At 42.9% G+C, this 19363-nt stretch overlaps 1 protein-coding gene across 1 annotated transcript in view; it reads left to right on the top strand.

Moving 5' to 3' along the window:
• Nucleotides 1-19363, top strand: part of AGBL4 (AGBL carboxypeptidase 4) — a gene marked incomplete at both ends in the record, with an annotated part of 953795 nt that overhangs the window by 522463 nt on the left and 411969 nt on the right. Inside the window, one exon of the mRNA XM_079777856.1 lies at nt 8054-8270. Coding sequence (XP_079633982.1) covers nt 8054-8270 — 217 coding nt within the window. The remainder of the gene's footprint in view (nt 1-8053; nt 8271-19363) is intronic.

The raw sequence follows: 19363 nt of genomic DNA, 5'->3' as shown, positions 1-19363 counted from the left end.
ATGGCGGGCAGTGCCTGATGCTGCCAGCGGGATCCAGGCAGCCATCGGGGTGTGGGCAGGCCTGGCAGGCAGTGCCTGACGCCGCTCGCGGGGGTCGAGGCAGCCATCGGGGTCGGGCAGGCATGGCGGCAAGCACCTGACGCCACCTACGGGGTCCAGGCCACCATCGGGACCAGGCAGCATGGTGGGCAGCGCCTGACCCCGCCCACGAGGTCCAGGTCACCATCGGGGTGCAGGCAGGCCGGGCAGACAGTACCTGACGCCGCCCGCAGGGTCCAGGCTGCCATAGGGACGGGCAGGAACGGCAGGCTGCGCTTGACATCACCTGCGGGGTCCAGGTCACCATTGGGGACCTGACAGGCATGGCAGACAGTGCCTGAAGCTGCCTGCGGGGTCCAGGCAGCCATCGGGGTGCAGGCAGGCATGGCAGGCTGAGCCTGACGCTTCCCGCTGGGTCCAGCCCGCCATCGGGGACCCAGGTAGGCGGGGGTGGCCAGGGTCTCTGGGATCATTGTCTGCCCCGGGCCTCCTGTGGACACAGTTGGAGCAGGCTGGGGTTGAACATTTTAATGAAAATGGGATGCCTGTGCACCAGCCCACTGCGTCCAGTCCCTGGCAAGGAGAGGGCAGTGGGCAGTTAGCAGGCACCAGGGCTTGGAATAGACTGGGAGCAACCTGCAGGCATGCTACCAGGAAGAGGTGCTGAACGATGATGATGCAGAGGGCTGGCTGACAGAGGCGGGAAAAGGTGCAAACGAGGCGGCTTTTGCTGGCGCTGAGCTTGAAAAGCGCATCAACAGCCTGATGGACTAAATCGCCTTTCTGAAGAAGGTGCATGAAGAGGAGATCACTGAGCTGCAGGTGCAGATCCAGTATGCTCAGATCTCCGTGGAGATGGACATGTTTTCCAAGTCTGACCTCTCTGCAGCGCTCTAGGACATCGGTGCCCAGTAGGAGAATCTGGCTGCCAAGGACATGAAGAATGCAGAAGAATGGTACAAGAGCTGCTCACCATGCTGACCAAGAGCACTGCCAAGAACACCTATGTGGTGTGCACCGCCAAGGATGAGGTGTCTGAAAGCCGCCGCCTGCTCAAGGCCAAGACCCTGGAGATCAAAGCATGCCGGGGCATGAACAAAGCTCTGGGAAAGCAGCTGCAAGAGCTGGAGGATAAACAGAACTCCGATGTTAGTGCTATGCAGGACACAATCAACAAATTAGAAAATGAGTTGAGAATTACAGAGAGTGAAATAGCAGGATATTTAAAAGAATACCAGGACCTCTTCAATGTGAAGATAGTTTTGGACATTGACATTGCAGCTTACAGGAAACTCTTGGAAGGTGAGGAGGCCCGGCTCAGTTTCACTGGCGTGGGAAGCATAGCCAGTGGCTACACCCAGAGTTCCCAGATCTTTGGTCGATCTGCCTAAGATGGTTTACAGAATAGCTCCTACTTGAAGTCCGCTCGCTCCTTCCCTTCTTAATACACGAGCAACGTCTAGGAGGAGCAGATTGAGGTGGAGGAGACCATTAGGAAGCTAAGGATGAACCCCCCTTTAAAGGAGAAGCTGAAGAGGAGGATAAGGAGAAGGAAGTGGCTAACGAAGAGGAAGGAGAGGAAGAGGAAGAAGGTGCCAAGGAAGAATTTGAGGATGCAAAGGAGGAAGAAGAAGGAGGTGAAATGTGAAAGAGAAGATGCCCCAGAAGCTGAGGGTGAGAAGAAAGATGAAGGTGCTGGGGAGGAGCAAGCAACCAAGAAAAGATTGAGCCCTCCTTTCCTTAATTATTTCAGGAATACTCCTCCTGAAACCAGGTCAACCCTGTCACCAACCAAGTGGTTGAGTTCCTGCTACTATATGAATTAAGAAGTCAATATATATAACATTCTGAGGTGACTCAGGTTGGACATTAAATGTTGTGCTATGACTTTTCTCCTTATGAAGAGTATCTGTTTGCTTGCAGAGTGGCTTCCTGGCTTGCTGCCAGCCTGTGCATGGTACATGCTTATGAGTTCAGGATCTATGACAATGTGAATAATTCAGATGTTTACAATAAAAACACATGAATACATGAATTCACTTATGTTAATGTTAAACTTCATGGAAAAAATAGTCTTTTGAATCTTTGGTGGTTAGAAATTAAAGAACTCAAATCATATGCAATAAACAGTAAATAAAGTTACACTGAATGACAAACAAACAAACAAAAAAACATTAGGGGCCAGGAAACATTCAAAGAACTGGGGAACCATTCCCAAATCAGGAAGGGAAGTCACAGGGTATATATTATTGCTATGGATACGGTATTTTCTACTACTTACAACATATACAGTGTAATGTATTAGATGCCTTCCTATCGCATGAAGTATGTATTCTCATAGAGTAATACTGGTACATATGTTATAGTTTGGCAGTATGTCATATCCTATCTATATTAATAAAAGGGTAATATGCTAATGAGACCTTCCAGCAGTCCTTCTGGACAAAGCCATGGTGGCGGGGACGAGGCAGAGGCAGTTAGGGGTGATCAGGCCAGGAGGGGAAGGCAGTTGAGGATGATCAGGCCAGGAGGGGAGGGCAGTTGGGGGTGAGCAGGCCGGCAGGGGGGTGCAGTTGGGGACAATCAGGCCAGCAGGCAGAGTGGTTAGTGGTGATCAAGCAGGCAGGCAGGTGAGTGGTTAGGAGCCATCAGTCCCAGATTGTGAGGGGGTTGTCCAACTTTGAGTTTAGTCCCGATCCCACAGGGGTCTCAGATTGGAGAGGATGCAGGCCAGGATGAGAGACCCCCCCACCGTGCACGAATTTCGTGCACCGGGCCACTAGTGTATACTATGATTGAAAATGTATTGAGTATGTACCCACCTGTGTGTATGCATGTGTGTGTGGGCTCACTCACCCATATGTGCACACTCATCTGAATCTGAGGATGTGAGTTACAGGTCCTCTTCAGTCACCAGGAAGGATCCAGGATGATGGCATTTTCCAAGAGCTGGGCCAGCCTGTAGTCACTTGAGTTCTGAGAGCATACAGCTCTTGGACTCTTCCTGCATCCCTGGCGGGATCAGGTATTACGGACTCTTTCCTTCCCAGAGTCTTCAGTGGAGTCACACATTCTTGACCCTATCCTGCTTTATTTTTATGATATCATAGGGATAATAGGAATAACTTCAGAGGATTGTTGTGAGAATAAAGGAGTTAATACATTATAAAATACTTAGAATGGCCTAGCACATGGTCAGTGAATAATATAATTCCTAATATATGTATTATGAATTAGTATTATTATTATCATTATTGCTTTCATTGGTATCTCAGACTATCTGTGTTAAATGGGATCAGAAGGCTGCCTTGTCTAACCTAGCACCAAGTACAGAAAGGTGTCAAATAATACTTGCTTATTTGGGGGTATAAGGAACTTTCTTTATGGGATACCTTGAAGCTTCCCACACTTGTCCTCCCCTGTGATGTGGACCTTTCTGCTTTCCCTTCAGCCCAGTGTTAAAGAGTCTTTACTTCATGCTGAGTTAAGATTTGGCCCCTGCGATTCCTACCATTTATCTTAGGAGATGAGTCTTCTTTTTCTTTTACCATTGCTTTTTAAAACAAGCAAGTATTATTTGACACCTCTCTGTATCACTGCTAGTGAGAGAAGAAAAAGATGACATTGTTCCTGTATTTAAGAATCCTACCTTTTCTTTGAAGAAATTTCCACTTACTTTTGTTGCTCATTGTTAGGAAACAAACCAGGTGATAAGACATGTTTAAATATATGTCAAAGTAGAGAAAATTAATGAAGAATGAATAGTCAGAAAAGGTTTCTGAGGAGGTATGTTAAAGGATAGGCATTTATTTATACATTCTTTTGTTTATTAATCAATTAGTTAATTTAAAAATATTTAAACCTTTATTTAAATCTTTAATATGCCACATCTGTGAGTCAGAGTTTACCAAGTATTTAAGATGGCAGGACAGGCAGTCCAAGGTGAGGAAATACCAAATGCAAAGGTATTGGAGGTATGATACAGAGGTATTAGAGGTATGACACGAAGCTGTGTTATGGACTTAATTTGCTCATATAAATAAAACATAGGCAGAAGGAGGGAGAAATGGCTGATGATGCTGGTATTACAGGGTGATCTTGAGGAGTGTTGTAAGCCAAACTTCAATTTGAGGAAGCGGAGTTGTTTGGAGAGTTTTAGGGTGAGTACTGTGCGATCAGATTTTTCTGGAAGCAGGAGGTAAAACTCTGAGTTGGGTGGCAAGGGGAGAAAGGTAAGTGACAAGATGCTACAGGGACCTTGAGCACAGACTTCAGAGTTGCACTAGCCTATGTCTGCTACAGACTCTGCTGCTTACTAACATTGCAACCCTGGGGAATTTTACCTCTCTGAGCTTCTATTTTCTCATCTGTGTAAAATGAATGTTAATAGCCCCTACCTCAGAGAGTTATTGCAATGATTAAATGATAATGCATATAAAACATTTAACACCATGCCTGAGACATAGTGAAAATATAAAAACCAAAATAAGAGAAAACCAGCAGTGCATTCCAAATGAGGGACACATTTCTCCCACACACTCCCAGCCCTCTTTCCCTTTATTCTTTGCATTACTTGAAAGTCCTCATGAATTTGTCCTGCTGAGCCCTTCTCAAATAGATTTTTGTTTGTATCTGTAGCAGGGTCTGGAAAATCTAAGCCCTGAGCAACATCCCAGCTTCCTTGAATGATTACCCCAGGGCCCATTACCTTCATTCTGTCTGCAAATCAGGTTAGGCATCTGACCCACTCAGGAGGGAAGCTGGGACAGCTGTAGGCATTAGATGAATTCTCCTGATAGCACATAATCAGATTTGGTGGATATGGCAGGCTCTCAGAGTCAAGTTACTAAACTTGGCTAGATAGGAGAAAAGTGAGGTGATTAGATTTAAAGCATGGGCCCTGATCGGATATACTAGTAAATGAAGACTTGAAAAGATCAGCATCATAACCTGAGGGACCTATGACTATAGAAATCACTTGGGGATGAAGGCATGCTCACCTTATGCTCTAGAAGGCTCAGACTCACACCTCTGAGTCAGGGCTTGAAGTGAATATCACAGACCTTTGGCTGGAGACCTCAAAGCCACTTTCACTAGCATTCTCCCTGCATACAACTCTGGAGACTAGCTTATTCCAGCAACCTCATATTCCTGCATGTTCAGTCACATTACAAATGTAGGCTATCATCTATTCTCCCTGTCTGTTCTCTCTCTCTCCAGCTTACTTCTCTATCCAAAACCTTCCACTTTCTCCTTTGAGGCAGCTCCATGGTTAAACATCTCACGTGTATCTTGTGTTTTAGTCCACTGCTTACTTTACCTCTTGTCTTAACCAAGTCATGCTTGGTACGTGATACTTAAAAATTTGCTGAATAAAACAATGAACTAAGGCCTGACTATCCTGGAGGCCATTCGTTCCTTTGCTGCCCTCACAGGAGCTGCCTATTTTGTTACACTCTATGTACAGAAGACTCAAGGGGAAACAACTTCCTTCATTCCCCATACACCTTCCAGGCCATTGTTTCTCTATCTTCTCACTGGTATCTCAAAATGTTCAACATAGGAATGTTGAGGGAGGCAATCTGGTTAGAAAGGAGTGCCCAGGGAGCTTGTCTGAAAGCTGTCTTTGTATTACAAGAAGACTGTTGTTACTTGCATGCTTATTCCTCCTGGCTTTGGGAGTAGGAAACAAAGGGACTGGCCCTAACACCTAGACAGCTTCTGATGCTACCACTGGCCTTCATGTGCAAAGCCCTGTGCCTTTGTTGCTTATGCTGTTCTCTGAATATCCTGCCTACCTGGGCACTTTCAGGTTCTTACCCATCTTAGACTCCATGGCCCATCACTTAATCCACTTTTCTCTAATAGTCAAAAATCTGTCTTGTTTCCACTATCCTGTCCTCCTTCTGACCACTCTCATCTATCCCTTAGACTAGTACAATCATGGTACTTTACTTCCTTCATTCACTTGAAAGGTACCCTTGACTACAGGATTATGTTTAAATTTTCTAATATGCCTTATATAGTCCCTTTCTAATGTGGCTTCTGCCTTGCTCTTCAGGCACGTTTCTCATGATTTCCCTTCTTACTCTTTGTGCTTTAGCCATGATGAATTTCTTGCTGTCCTAATATTACTGGTATACTTGTCCCCTATTGCCTCCTGGCCTTTGACACACCCATATCTGGAATTCTAGGAGCCCATAATTCATCAAAAGGGACCATGGGGCAGTGTTACAGAGCTTGAAACCAGATAGAGACATATTTGAATCCAAGCTCTGTCATTCACTTGCTTGAGGCCATATGGAATCTCTTTAACTTTTATGAACCTCCATGACCACATCTGCAAAGTGGGGTAACAATACTCCCCTTGACAGATTAGCTACAAGGACTGAATCAGGAATAGAATGAGCCCTAGAAACAACCCATACATGGCATGTCCTGTCTCTTTTCTCTCAGTCCTTCCTTTCCTTTATTTTTTTCTTCCTTTCCTTTTGTCTTTTTCTCATCTATGCATTCCAGTTAATGTTTGGGTGGGATTCATAACATTCAAGGACACAGAAAAGCAATACAGCCACTCTGTGTATAACGTCGGTGTCAGGTAACCTCTGCTCTTCCACAGGAAGCCCCCAGCCTCAGTCCCACCCTGGCCATTTAGACAGTTTCAAAAAGACACCAAGAATAAACATTGAATACAACTTGTTCAAGATTCTGCAATAAACAGGGTGTGTGATGATGCTCTTGGACCTCTTAATGTTCTTCAGGCCATCCTAGCTGGGGCCAGCACCGTTCTAGTTGTTCTCAACCTCATGTCTGGTGCCCTCCTTCTCACACTTTCCTCCATATGTTTCTGTGCCTCTTGGCTTCTCAGTTGAATGCTACACTGTTCCAGGTGAACCTCATAACTTCCATGCGCTGTGCCAGAACCCCTCCCCAACCCCCCCCCCCCTGACCCCCAAAAAACCATATTTGTCTTCAAGGAGCTTCCAAACTGATCCTAATGGATAAGACTTAGGAAGCAGTCAATAAAAAAGCAAGTTACTACAAAATGTGGGAGCTGAACTGGCCTCAAATTGTCAATGGATGACCCTGGAAAAGGCACAGTTTGTGATGGATTTTGTATGATTAACAGGATTTGAAGGGACAGAAACGTGAGGCCTTCTTTGTACGTGTGAATGGTTTCGATGTCATACAGCATGGTGGGATGCAGTGAACCTGTGAGGTGGGAGAATATAAAGAAGTTATAGGAATTATGACTGGAACATATTGCCTTTTCTCATGTATGGTTTTAGTATTCCTTTTTGGAGAATGAGCATGATGGCTTAGCAAAATTGCCTGCACAGCATATTTTAAAACAAAGTTTCCCAAAGTGCTTCTGTGGAAAACTAGTCTCATGAAATGTTCTGTAGAAAAATAATAGTAATAATATAAAGAAGTGTTGAATAATTTCTCCTACCTTGAATATTCACAATGCACATTCTTTTGAGAGGTCTGAAATAGTCCTGTAATACAAAAACCCAACTTCCCTAGAAAAAGCAGGCATCCCATATCTATGTCATTAAAATATCACACTCTTTATTTCCCCTCAAAGCATTTTTAGAGACTATGACTATTTTGTATACTTAGTTTTAATATTTTATTGACAGCTTCCCACTACAGGATATACTCCATGAGGACAACATCTTGCCTATCTTATTTACCCTCACACATCAAGAGTTTAGTGTGATGCCTGTGCATATAAAAGGTGCTCTCAATAAGAATAAACAATGAATACAACTTGTTCAGCTTTGTGTAATGTTGCATTGTCCAAGCAGCTGACAAAGGGTGGGGCTGGAATTTGAAGAGTGCTGCCCGATTCCAGTTTCTTGGTGAAGGCAGGTGGTGTGAGCTGTTGCCCCTGGCCACCTCCTGGGGTCTTGATGTTACAGTTTTTCTTGGGCATTTATTTCTGCTTATTCCCTTTTGAAGCTAGAACGATTGTCTGAAATGCTCAAATTTCTTTCTTTGTATCTTTCAGGCAAAGGCTGCCACCTAAAAATGTTTACTATTACCGTTGCCCGGACCATAGGAAGAATTATGTGATGTCCTTTGCATTTTGTTTTGACCGAGAAGAAGATATTTACCAATTTGCCTACTGCTACCCGTATACATACACCCGTTTTCAGCATTACCTTGAAAGCCTGCAGAAGAGAAACATGGATTATTTCTTTCGGGAGCAGCTGGGCCAGAGCGTGGTAAGGCCCATTCAGAGACAGGCAGCTGTGGGGAGAGCATGCAGTGGGTTTTCATAGAATGCAAATAATGGGTACTGGTGCTCTGTAGACTGTGCTTTGGAACTTTTAAAAATTGTTGTTTATAATGCGTAATCCATTGCTACAATATGGCCACCAGGAAGCTACAGAATAAGGTATAAGACAGATGCTCATCCTTTTGAATGAAGCCGATAAAGGTCTCTAACAAAATACAGAAGTTTTGCTAATTTCCAGAAACTCTGAGAAAAAGAAAATGCTTCTACTGGGTGACACAAAGGGCATGAAAGCATTTTATGAGTGTGAGCCTCTGAGATGAAGAGCAGATTTGTTTTTCAGTGAATTTAGTTGCCCACAGTGCAGGTTCTCAAGTGGTACACAGTTTGGACGTGCTGCCCGCAGTGTGTTCTGACTCTGCCTTCCATCAGTTCCCAGCCCCTCTTCCTTCCCCTGGCGTAGTTTCTGGGTCTGGATATTTCAGTCATACACTCTGTATCAGTTTTCTGTTGCTGCTGTAACAAGTTGCCATAAACTTGGTGGCTTAAAACAACACAAATTTATTATCTTACAGTTTAGGAGAAGTCCGAACTTGGTCTCACTGGCCTAAAATCAGGATATCTGCAGGTCTGCATTCCTTCTACAGGCTCTTGGGGAGAATTCATTGTCCTGCCTTTTCTAGCTCCAAGAAAAGGGGTGGGGAATGTACGGCCCGGGCTGTATAAGGCCCACAAAATCATTTGGTCTGGCCCTGCCAAGGCAACCACAGGAGGGACTCAAAATTAAAAATATAGGAGCTTTTTTCATAGCAACATAAATTTATATTAAGTTAATTATATTGAGCAAAGGATGTGATGAATATCCAAATGGCCTGTGGCAGAGCAAAGGTTCCCCACCCCTATTCTAGAGGCTGCTTGCATTCCTTGGCTTGTGGTTCCCTTCCATCTTCTAGGCCAGCAATGGTGACTTGAGTCTTTCTCATGCTGCATCTGACACCAAATTTCCTGCTTCCCTCCTTCACTTCTAAGGGCCCTTGTGATTTATGTTAGGCTCACCCACATAATCCAGAATAGTATGTCCATCTCAGGATCTTTAACTTAATCATGTCTATGAAGTCCCTTTTTTCATGTAAGATAACATATTCAGAGGTTCTAGGGATTAAGATTTGGACATTTTTGGAGGGGGGGGTGCATTGTTCTGTCTACCACACCTTTCTCCTCTCCTTTCCTCTTTCCCTCCCAGTACAACCCAGAGTCTGAAATTGTTCTTCACATTGGATCCATAGGTTTTGGTCTCTGCAATCAGCAATACTTTGATTACTAATAAAGAATAAGAAATGATAATTTGGTTTTACATTTCACTCTTCAACAAATGTGAAATATGTATATTGAGCACTTTAAAGATCCTAAATGAAGATATTGGTGGAATTGGCAGAAAATACTATACTTGAGTTTCTGATATGTGTTGGTGGAAAAATGTACTCTGCCCAGTGACTGTGGTTCCACCTAGAAATGGGTTCCACTTCTAAATAAAAGATTTCAAGACTAGACTGCTTGAAAAACATAGTGTCTGGTCCAGAATACCCCCTAAAAAATAGATACATAAAGAGGACTGTGCATGGCTCAGGTACATGAGAGCCAAATCTTGTATCAAAAGTTAGTGGTCATGATGCTATTCTTATAGTCTGAGATTCTCTATGCATTAAATTTTGCTAAATATCTTCCCTTTACTCTAATACCCTTCTTAATGATGATTCTGATGGGTGCTATGTGTCTAGTGCCTACATATTTTGAACTGAAAATTGGGACACATGTTGTATCAGCCAGCCTGCTAGCAGGAAACAGATGGCAGCCTCACATTAGGATCATTTGTGTAGGGCTTAATAAATGGGCTATTTACAAGGTGTGGGCAGTGTGTAGGGAAACCACAGGGTATAGTGCCGTTCCCTGGGGCTAGTAATAGCTTCAAGGGTGTGAGGGGAATTAATGGTTACCAGAATCCAATAGTAAAGAGTCATGTCGTGGGCCACCTTGAATGGAAGAGTGACCTTCAGTTGAGGAACAAAGTTGGCCTGAAATGACCCCACAGGGAGGGAGCTGAGAAAAATAAATACATAGAGCTCATTCTCTTCCCTCTGATCTTTCCAGAGGTTCTTATTGACCAACCCAACCAGAAATCAGAGGGCAAGAGAGCCCATAGATTTAACCCATACAGATAAGCCTCCCTGGGCAAAGAAAAGAGTGGATAAGGGCAGAGAATGGATGTAGAGAGGCAACTGGAATATATTAAGCACAAATGGTCTGATCAACAGTATGTTACTGGAAACAGTGAGATTATTTGAGATGGGACTGCCAGAGAAATTCTGAGATGAATGTTTGCCAGGCATATGAACCATGATATGAATTAAGAGAGTGAGAAGTTCATCCAGTGCCCATGACTTTTAAACACAGTGTCTGTACAGTTAATTCTCGTGTCCACCATAGTCCCCTCTTAGGTTTATGCTAGGCAGAATGTCCATGAACTTTGAATGGCTATTGAGTGAATTCTTGAATGAATAAAAGAATGGCTTAAGATATATGTCTAGAGGCAATGTGAAGAGCTAAAAGCATCAAAGCATTGATAGGAGGGATAATAGAATTAGTTAAGCTGCCAATAATATTCAAATATATATCTAAGATAACAGCAACATAAATAAGATAGAAGTTTATTTTTCTCCCATATAAATGTCTACATGTAGGCAGTCCAGAGGTGGTATTATGGCTCTGGTTTTGCTCCTTGAAAGCCTTAAGGTGTCGGGTTCTTTCAACTTTCTGCTCTGCCATCTCTGGATCATGGCCCTCAATCTCATGATTCGCTGTGGAATTGTACCATCACGTCCATGTTCCAGGCAGCAAAGATGAAGGGGTTATGGTGAGAAAAGAGAAGATGCAATTAGGTGATACTTTTATTTTTATCCACATTTAGCTAAAGGGAGGATGAGAAATGAAGTTTTCATTCTGGGTGACCGTGTTTCCAGCTAAAAGTTGTAGTCCTAAAGATGTCAAGAACTGATGTTGAAGGAAAGCCTTGGTCTCTGCCTCAGGAGACCTGAATTCTGCTTCCAGCTCTAATACCAAAGTACTCATATGACCTTGAATATTACTTCTCCTATCTGAGGACAAGATTTTTATCTATAAAATGAAAAAGATTGACTTGAATAGGGGTTTTCAAATTATCTTTTGAGGAATACCTCAGTTGATAAAACAAATACTTTGAGATCCCTGTCCTACTTCAGACCCTGTGAAAGTCACTGTGGGGATATATAATGAGGTATACAAGTCTTGGTGTACTTCTAGAAATGCATTCTATACCAAAGGAAATAAGACATGTTAAAACAGATATAATATTTTTAAAGTATATATTTAAGGATCCCATGAGTTGTTTAAAGATTTAATGGTCAGCCCAGTAGTGTGGCTCAGTGGTTGAGCATCGACCTATGAACTAGGAGGTCACAGTTCAATTTCCAGTCAGGGCATGTGCCTGGGTTGCGGGCTCGATCCCCAGTATGGGGCATGCTGGAGGCAGCCAATCAATGATTCTCTCTCATAATTGATATTTCTATCTCTCCCTCCCTTTCCCTTTCCTCTCTGAAATCAATCCTATATAATAAAAGCATAATATGCTAAGTGCCCAACCAGTCGCTATGATGCACACTGACCACCAGGGGGCAGACGCTCCGACTGGTAGGTTGGCTTGCTGCTGGGGTCCAGCTGATCAATCAGGACTGGGCGAGAGGGCCGGACACGCCCTGGAGTCCTCCCATGGTCCCTCCCCAGTGGCCGCCCAGATTGGCCTGGACTGGGCGAGACGGGCCTGATTGGCCCCAATTGCTGGCCAGGCTGAGGGACCCCACGAGTGCACAAATTGTGCATCGGGCCTCTAGTAAAAATATAATTTAAACAAAGAGTCAGTGGCCAGACTAAACATCACGGAAAAGATGGGCTTTAAGCTGAGTCTTGAAAGATGTTAGGGTTACTGAATACAGTAGGGGAGGAGGTAGCCAGAAAGCAGGAGGCAGCCTGAATCACTGCATGGTGTTAGTTGGTTAGAAGTCGGAGTTGATTGGAATAGGGAATCTTCTAACTGGAAGATTAGGATAGACAGGAAGTTTGGGACCAAACTCTGGAAAGCCTTGTCATATCAAGGAATTGTGGCTATATCCTTTATTCAGATTCAACACATATATAAAGTACCTGCTGGGTCAGGCACTTTATACATACTGTTTTTCTTATTTCTCACAAGAGTTTTATGGAGTAGGCAGGATTGTCCCATTTGGGGGATTAAATAATCTAAGGCTAAAAAGTTAAGTTACCTGGCTAAATCCACAGGCTAGTTCATGTCAGGGCCAAGATTTAAACCCATGGCCTCTAACACCGGGTCCTGGTGCTTTGATAGACCTACTGCTGCTTTCTATGTTGGACCTACTGAGACCCACAATATATATTTGAGAAAAGGATTATCTTATTAAAAGCAGCATCTTAAGAAAATAAGGTTAATGGAAGTGTGGGAGTATATACTTATACTGACTAAAAAAGGTTATGAAAGTTTTGTGGGTTGGCTTAGTCCCCTTGTTCTGGGCCTCAAAACAGATACCAGAGATTTTAAAGCTCTCTGGCATACTTTTGCAGTTAGGACAATTCTTGGTTACCAGGGTGTTTAATGTGGTTTATGTCTGAAGGCACCACTATAATTAGTTAATCTTATTTCAATTTGCAGGGAGGATAATTGCAAGTGGGAAGACTAAACATGTTAACATCCAGATCTTAGGAAGACCAGGCAATAAGCAAGATTTTGAATTTCTAGCACTGTAACTATTAATCACCAAGGGCATGGCTGCTACTGCTACTATTTATATACTAGTGACACTTTATTTTATAACTCACCAGTGGCCCCTTCTAACCCCACCAAACAAAATCCCTTTATACATGCATCAAAGCCACAATCTGATATTTAAGATAAATACATATTTTTTTCTGGTTGTTTTAACAACTTTGTTGAAGTATAATTTACATACCATAAAATTCACTCATTGTAAGGTATAATTTGATGATTTTTAGTAAATGAATAGTTTTACAACTATCACCATGATTCCGTTGTAGAGCATTTTTATCATCTCAAAAAGTTCCCTTGTAATCTTCTCTCCCCCTCCCTAGGCAAGTACTGATCTTCTCTCTGATACTGTACATTTGCCATTTCTGAACATTTCATATAAATGGAATTATATATTGTATAGTCACATTTTGCATCTTTCACTTAGCATATTTTTATATTCATCCATGTTGTAGTATGTGTCAGTAGTTCATTCATTTTTAGAACTGAATACTATTCTACTAAAAGGATGTACCACGTTTTCTTTACCTGTTCTCCAGTTGATGAACATTGGGATTGTTTCCACTTTTAGGCTATTATGAATAATGCTATTATGAACATTCATGTACATATATTTGAGTGTACATGTGATTACATTTCTCTTGGGTTGTTTTCTAGGAGTGGAATCATTGGAGCATATAGTAAGTTCATGTTCAACTTAACAAAACAACAACTGCTAAATTGTGTCCCAAGTTAGTAGAGCCATTTTATATCCCTATGAGCAGTGTAGGAGAGAGTCATAGTTTCTCCATGTGCTTACTTGGAATTATCTATATACTAGTGATTTGGTGCACGAAATTCATGTACATTAAAAGGGAATTCACTAGAAGAAATATTTTAATATTGCTATTTGTCCTTTCTCTATAATAAAAGTGTCAGAGACGAAAGAAAATCATTAAAATGCATATGAAAATCTTCCTCCTGTCAGAGTCTGGGGCGTGCCATGGGAACCAAAGTCAAGTCCCCGCCCACCCATGTGCACCTTGAAATCTCAAGAGACCCAGACCGGGCCGGCCCCACTCCCATTGGCCTAGATCCAGAACTGGCTGGCCCCACCCCTGTCAAGCCCCGCTGGGTGGGGACGTGGCCTCGGGTCACCCGGCCTGGGGCAGGGGGCACACTTTGAGGTCCCCATCAAGCCCCACCAGGCGGGGGGTGAGGCCTGAGGTTTCCCATCAGCCTCAGGTCCCTGCTGATTGCTTGTTAAGGCTCATTACTGGAACTCAGCCTCCACTGTGGGCGCAGCATTCTTGTATTATGGGATCCCTGCCTCTGCTGTGGGCGCAGCCATCTTGTTACCATGTGATGATCAATTTGTTTATTCCCTCTTTATTAGATACGATTTTTATTATAGCCATTTCAGCAGGTGTGTAGTCATATCTCATGTGGTTTTAATTTGTATTGCCTAGTGACTAATTATGTTGAGTAGCTTATCATGTGCTTATTTTCCGTTCATATATACTGGTAGTCTTTGATGAAGTGTCAGGTTAAATCTTTTGCCCATTAAAAAATGGGTTATTTGTGTTCTTATAATGAGAGTTCCTTATATATTCTGCATGCAAGTCCTTTTCAGATACATGCTTTGCAAATATTTCCCCCTAATCTATGCCTTTTCTTTTCACTCATTCTCTTACCCATGCTTTTCGCAGATAAAAGTTTTAAATTTTGAAGTCCAATTTATTAGATTTTTCTCTTATGGATCATGCGTTTGGAGTCTTATCTAAGAACTCTATGACTAGCTGAAGGCCACAGAGATTTTTTTCCTCTATTTTCTTCTACATTTTATATGTCATTGGACTGATAAATGAACACAAAAGTGTGTGTGCGTATGTGTGTGTGTTTTGAAAAAATTAAGTGTAGGAAGACATTCTCATACTTAGGGATACTTAAAAAGGAAGTGTCTAACAAAGAAAATAATCTGATAGTGTGTTTTAAGGAAGCACTAGAAAATACTAGTAATTTGTATAAAAATAATACCGTCTAGGTTCTGCCACAGGCTAGCTCTATGCCCTTAGGTAAAACACTTCTCTATGGGCCCCAAAAAGCCAGACCATATTATTTCAAGCATTCCTTCAACATAAATTATTGTTCAGATGCTCATGCCATCCTGATTGTATGTTCTGAGTACACATAGACCTATTGTAATGTTTCCTCTTAATCTGCTCTTTATTTTATAATAGTGGTAGTTATTGAATACTTAGCATGTGCCAGGCCCAGTGCTTTAGCCTTTATATATATTATGTCACCCAGTCCTTGCAACACCCCTATTATATGGTTATTACAGTTATTGAATGCCTAACATGTAACCAGCACTCTCTGGGCTCCAGGGATATTGCAGTGAAATCAGGCAGAAATCCATGTTTTCATGGGGTTTACATTCTAGTAGGAAGAGACAGGCAATATTGGAGAAATTAAATCAGGAAAGGGGATGAGTTTTGTGGCAAAGGCATCACTTAGAGGAAAGCATATAAGCTTTGAGATATGTAAGTATTATGTTCTCCCATTATAATTTTTAAAATCTGAGATACAAGGAGGTTAAGTAATTTGTCTATATCATGAAGTTGGGATTTGAAGCCAAGCCTTTGTGGAGTACAAAGAATGGACTCTAAACCAGTCCTGGATAGGCAAATGTTCTATTCATATATATAGCCATTTACTAAATTCTTACAAAATCATTCTTCAATATTGTGGATATCCTGTGGGCACCTTCTGCCTGTCAGGCTCTGTGTTGGGTGCTGGAGACAGTAAGATGAATAAAAAGCACACCTTACCCCTGAGAAGCACTAAATGTAGTGGGCAACACAGATGTAAAAACTAATAATGGCAATGTTGGTTAGACGCTTGATATAATAGATAGTAGGCAGAGACCCTGGGCATAGGAACCCCCGTGGGTTCCTCAAAACGCTTCTATTGAGATGGGCACAGCTCAGCAGCTTCTTGGCTCCCAGATCAGCAGTCAGAGAATGGCCAGGTGGCAGAGGGAGGATTCTAAAAGCCTTATCTTGAAAGATTTTCAGAATCCAAATCAAATTATAAATCTGGGAGTCAGACAAAAAAAGGAAGCTGAATTATGAAGCCAAAGTAAAGAGGAGAGAGGACATGGTCTAATCAGAGAAAGCCAGAAAGCTGGGGACAGGAGCAAGAGGAGCAGATGGGACGGGTATAAGGAGATCTGGAAGAACTTAAGATCTGGAGCTTAGTAGCTCCTACTGCAGTCCTTGCATGGACTTATGTGGAAAAGCTAGGACCTCAGAAAGGAGCTGGAGGGAACTCATGACCTGTGGGCAGGAACCTCAAGGAAGAGAAGACAATGATACTAAAGAAAAGAGGCTAGAGAGTGTGAGCACTCTTCTGACCAGCATAATAACTTCAAAATAAGGTCCCCTTCCCTTTTTTTTTTTCCATATTCCTTCCCCTTTGAAGTAAAACATCATGGAGTTTGCAGCTGGCAACATTACCAAACAAATATATGAAAACTAATTACATCTTTTGGCTGAGTTTTAAATTGAGTAATTGTTGGAAGTTAGTAATCTCAATTTTCAGCCCCTAAGCTACCTCTCAGGAGAGTTCTATGCCCCCCCCCTCCCATCTGCACCAAACCTTGTCCTGATCAGACACTAAATTAAACAAGCCCAGTGTTTTGGCTCCCTTCCAGCAGGCCACTGTATAAGTCACCACTCTCTTGGCATAGTTTTTGCTATTCCTTTTAAAAAGAGTCCAAATTAATTGGAGGCAGATACATCCTCTCAGTGTCTGGCGGAGGGGCTTCCAACTTACCCTCCTGATGCAGGTGGCCCATCCATTACAAACCCCAGCCCTGGGTAAACAGGGCCTGTACAGGAGATGCTAGGAATCATAACCCTGGGTTCTCCTTCTGCTAGGACAGGAGGCACAAGTCTGATTTACCTCAAGCTGCGGAGGCTCCCCAGACTGCCGCCTAGTTCAGTGAATGTATCAACATCATTCAAGTTGGCTATGCCAGAAACCTGTCCTATTTAACTCCTCCTTATTCACTTCTCACATATCATATGTGGCCAAGTATTATCAAGGGTACAACTCAATATCCTTCATATTTATCCCTTTCTTATCTCCGCTGTCAGCACCTTAGTTCAAATGATCAGCATCTCTCAGGAAATTACAACAGCTTCTTTAGCCAAGGGGTATAGGATTGTGAGGTAAACAGGCCTCCAGGCTTTCTCTCTATTCTGTTCACATAACTGCTTCAGCATTCCAGTGGCTGCCAGAAAGCCCCAGCCCTCCTACTAACCGTGTGCTCCCCTCACCTCCTCCCCCTCCTGACTATGAGATAGAATGACCTCTTCCCTGACCACCACCCAGCAGGGCTGGCAGACTGCATCCTTCCTGCTAACATTAGACCATTCTTTCTCCCCCCTTTTATAAAAGGACATCGAATAGAAATACATGTTTTGAGCTCTAAGCCATCAGTCTATATAACCCCCAGTCACTCCTTCTTGCTGCCATCTGCTGACCACTTGAGCACTTCCCTTAATCATGGATGACATTGGTCCATAATTATCTGTTCCACTACACTGCTGCCACCATATTGAGTAATTTTAGTATCCATGAAAATGACCCATCGAATACCCTGGCCTTTTAGTAGTTTACAACAAAATAACAAATTCTTAGCATGGTGTATAAGATCCTGCATGACGCGGCCTTTGCCTGCTTCTTCCGCCTCTCATACCCTCTCATGTTGCTGTCTGTGTTCTATGGTTCTCTCTGTGAGCCATGGGTTTTCCCCCTAACTTGTCTACACTCTGGCCCATCCACCTGGAATGTTCTTTCCTTGGCCCTACTTCTTGTTCTACATGCAGGATCCAAGGTGAACATCACTTTCTCATGGAATATTTTTCTGACATACTGTTCCACAGAATTGTTTGAGAGCCTTCATTACATGTGTTTATAGTGTACTCTGTTTCTCCTTTAAAACATGTGTGACTCTTCTGATTACTCATTTGATAGCGATCTTCCCCATAAGTCATATGTTTAGGGAATGTGTTTGTATTTCGGTATGTAGAGGGCTGGGGTAGATGGAGAAGTCATGCTGTTACAGCCAGACTTCTTTCTTGTTACCTCTCAGGATGGCCATCCTTTGTCAGTTCCTCTGCAGGCACATTTTCATTTTGTTGAATCACTGGTATATAACATCAGGGCACAAGGTCATTTCTTTTATGCAAGTCATAGAATGTCAAAGCCAAGATGAATCTTAAGTTCCTCTAGTTCTGGGGTTTTAAAACCATGCTATGCTCCCTGCTTCCCTCAGGAGGGATCTGGGCTCTGAGCAGCACCTTGGGTGCTACTGAGGAGGGAGGGGAATGAGGGGCTCCTGAGGAGTCAGGGCTCTGGCCTTTCTTGTCCTCTCTGGTACATAAGCCCCTACTTACCTGCCTTCCCTATAGACTTGGTTTGAAGAAAGGACTCAGATACTAACAATATTTGCAAACTTTCCTCTCTTTCTGCAGCTGGAGTCACAGTGGCCCGGAGAGGGGAGGTGCTTTCTTGAGTCACCAGTGAGTGAGTGGGACAGCTGTAGCTGAAAGCCCAGCTGCTGACTTCTAGATTGTCCACTGCAGCTCACTGCCTCTCACTTCCAGTCCATTTGCAAGGATAGCTTACTTGTCTACTCTTTCTGCAAACATTGAGAACCTACAAGGCAGTAAGAAGAAAATCAGATGCTTAAGTCAGTAGTGTGAGAACATGGTTTAGAGCCTTGACCTTGTCACTCATTGACTGTACAATCTTGGACCAATTATTTAACCTCTCTATACCTCTGTTTCCTCATTCATTAGTCCCCCTACCCCTCAACAGATATCTAGATAAACCCCTTATTCAGCCATAATTTAAGCAGAAAGATCATCAGGGCTAGTGCCATATTGGGATTTGAATTTTGACTCTGCCACTTACATCTTTCATATGTCAAATAACCTCTCTGCCCCTCACCTGCAAACTTGACATTGTGATTTAGCTTCAGGGTTATTGTCTTGACAAGAGGCTTCTGTAAATGTTATATGGAAGTGGTGAAAGTGCTACTAAATTGTTGGTAAATATTTTGGTATCATGCATTTGTAATACTGTGTTTCCCCTGTCAGACTCTAAGCTTCCTGCAAATATAGTAGTCCCCCTTTTTTTGTAGGAAATACATTCTAATACCC

The sequence above is a fragment of the Cnephaeus nilssonii genome (assembly GCF_951640355.1).
Source record: "Cnephaeus nilssonii genome assembly, chromosome: 7".
Lineage (NCBI taxonomy): Eukaryota > Metazoa > Chordata > Mammalia > Chiroptera > Vespertilionidae > Cnephaeus > Cnephaeus nilssonii.
The sequence above is the reverse complement of the archived record's forward strand: the minus strand, read 5'-3'. Positions and strand labels throughout refer to the sequence as shown.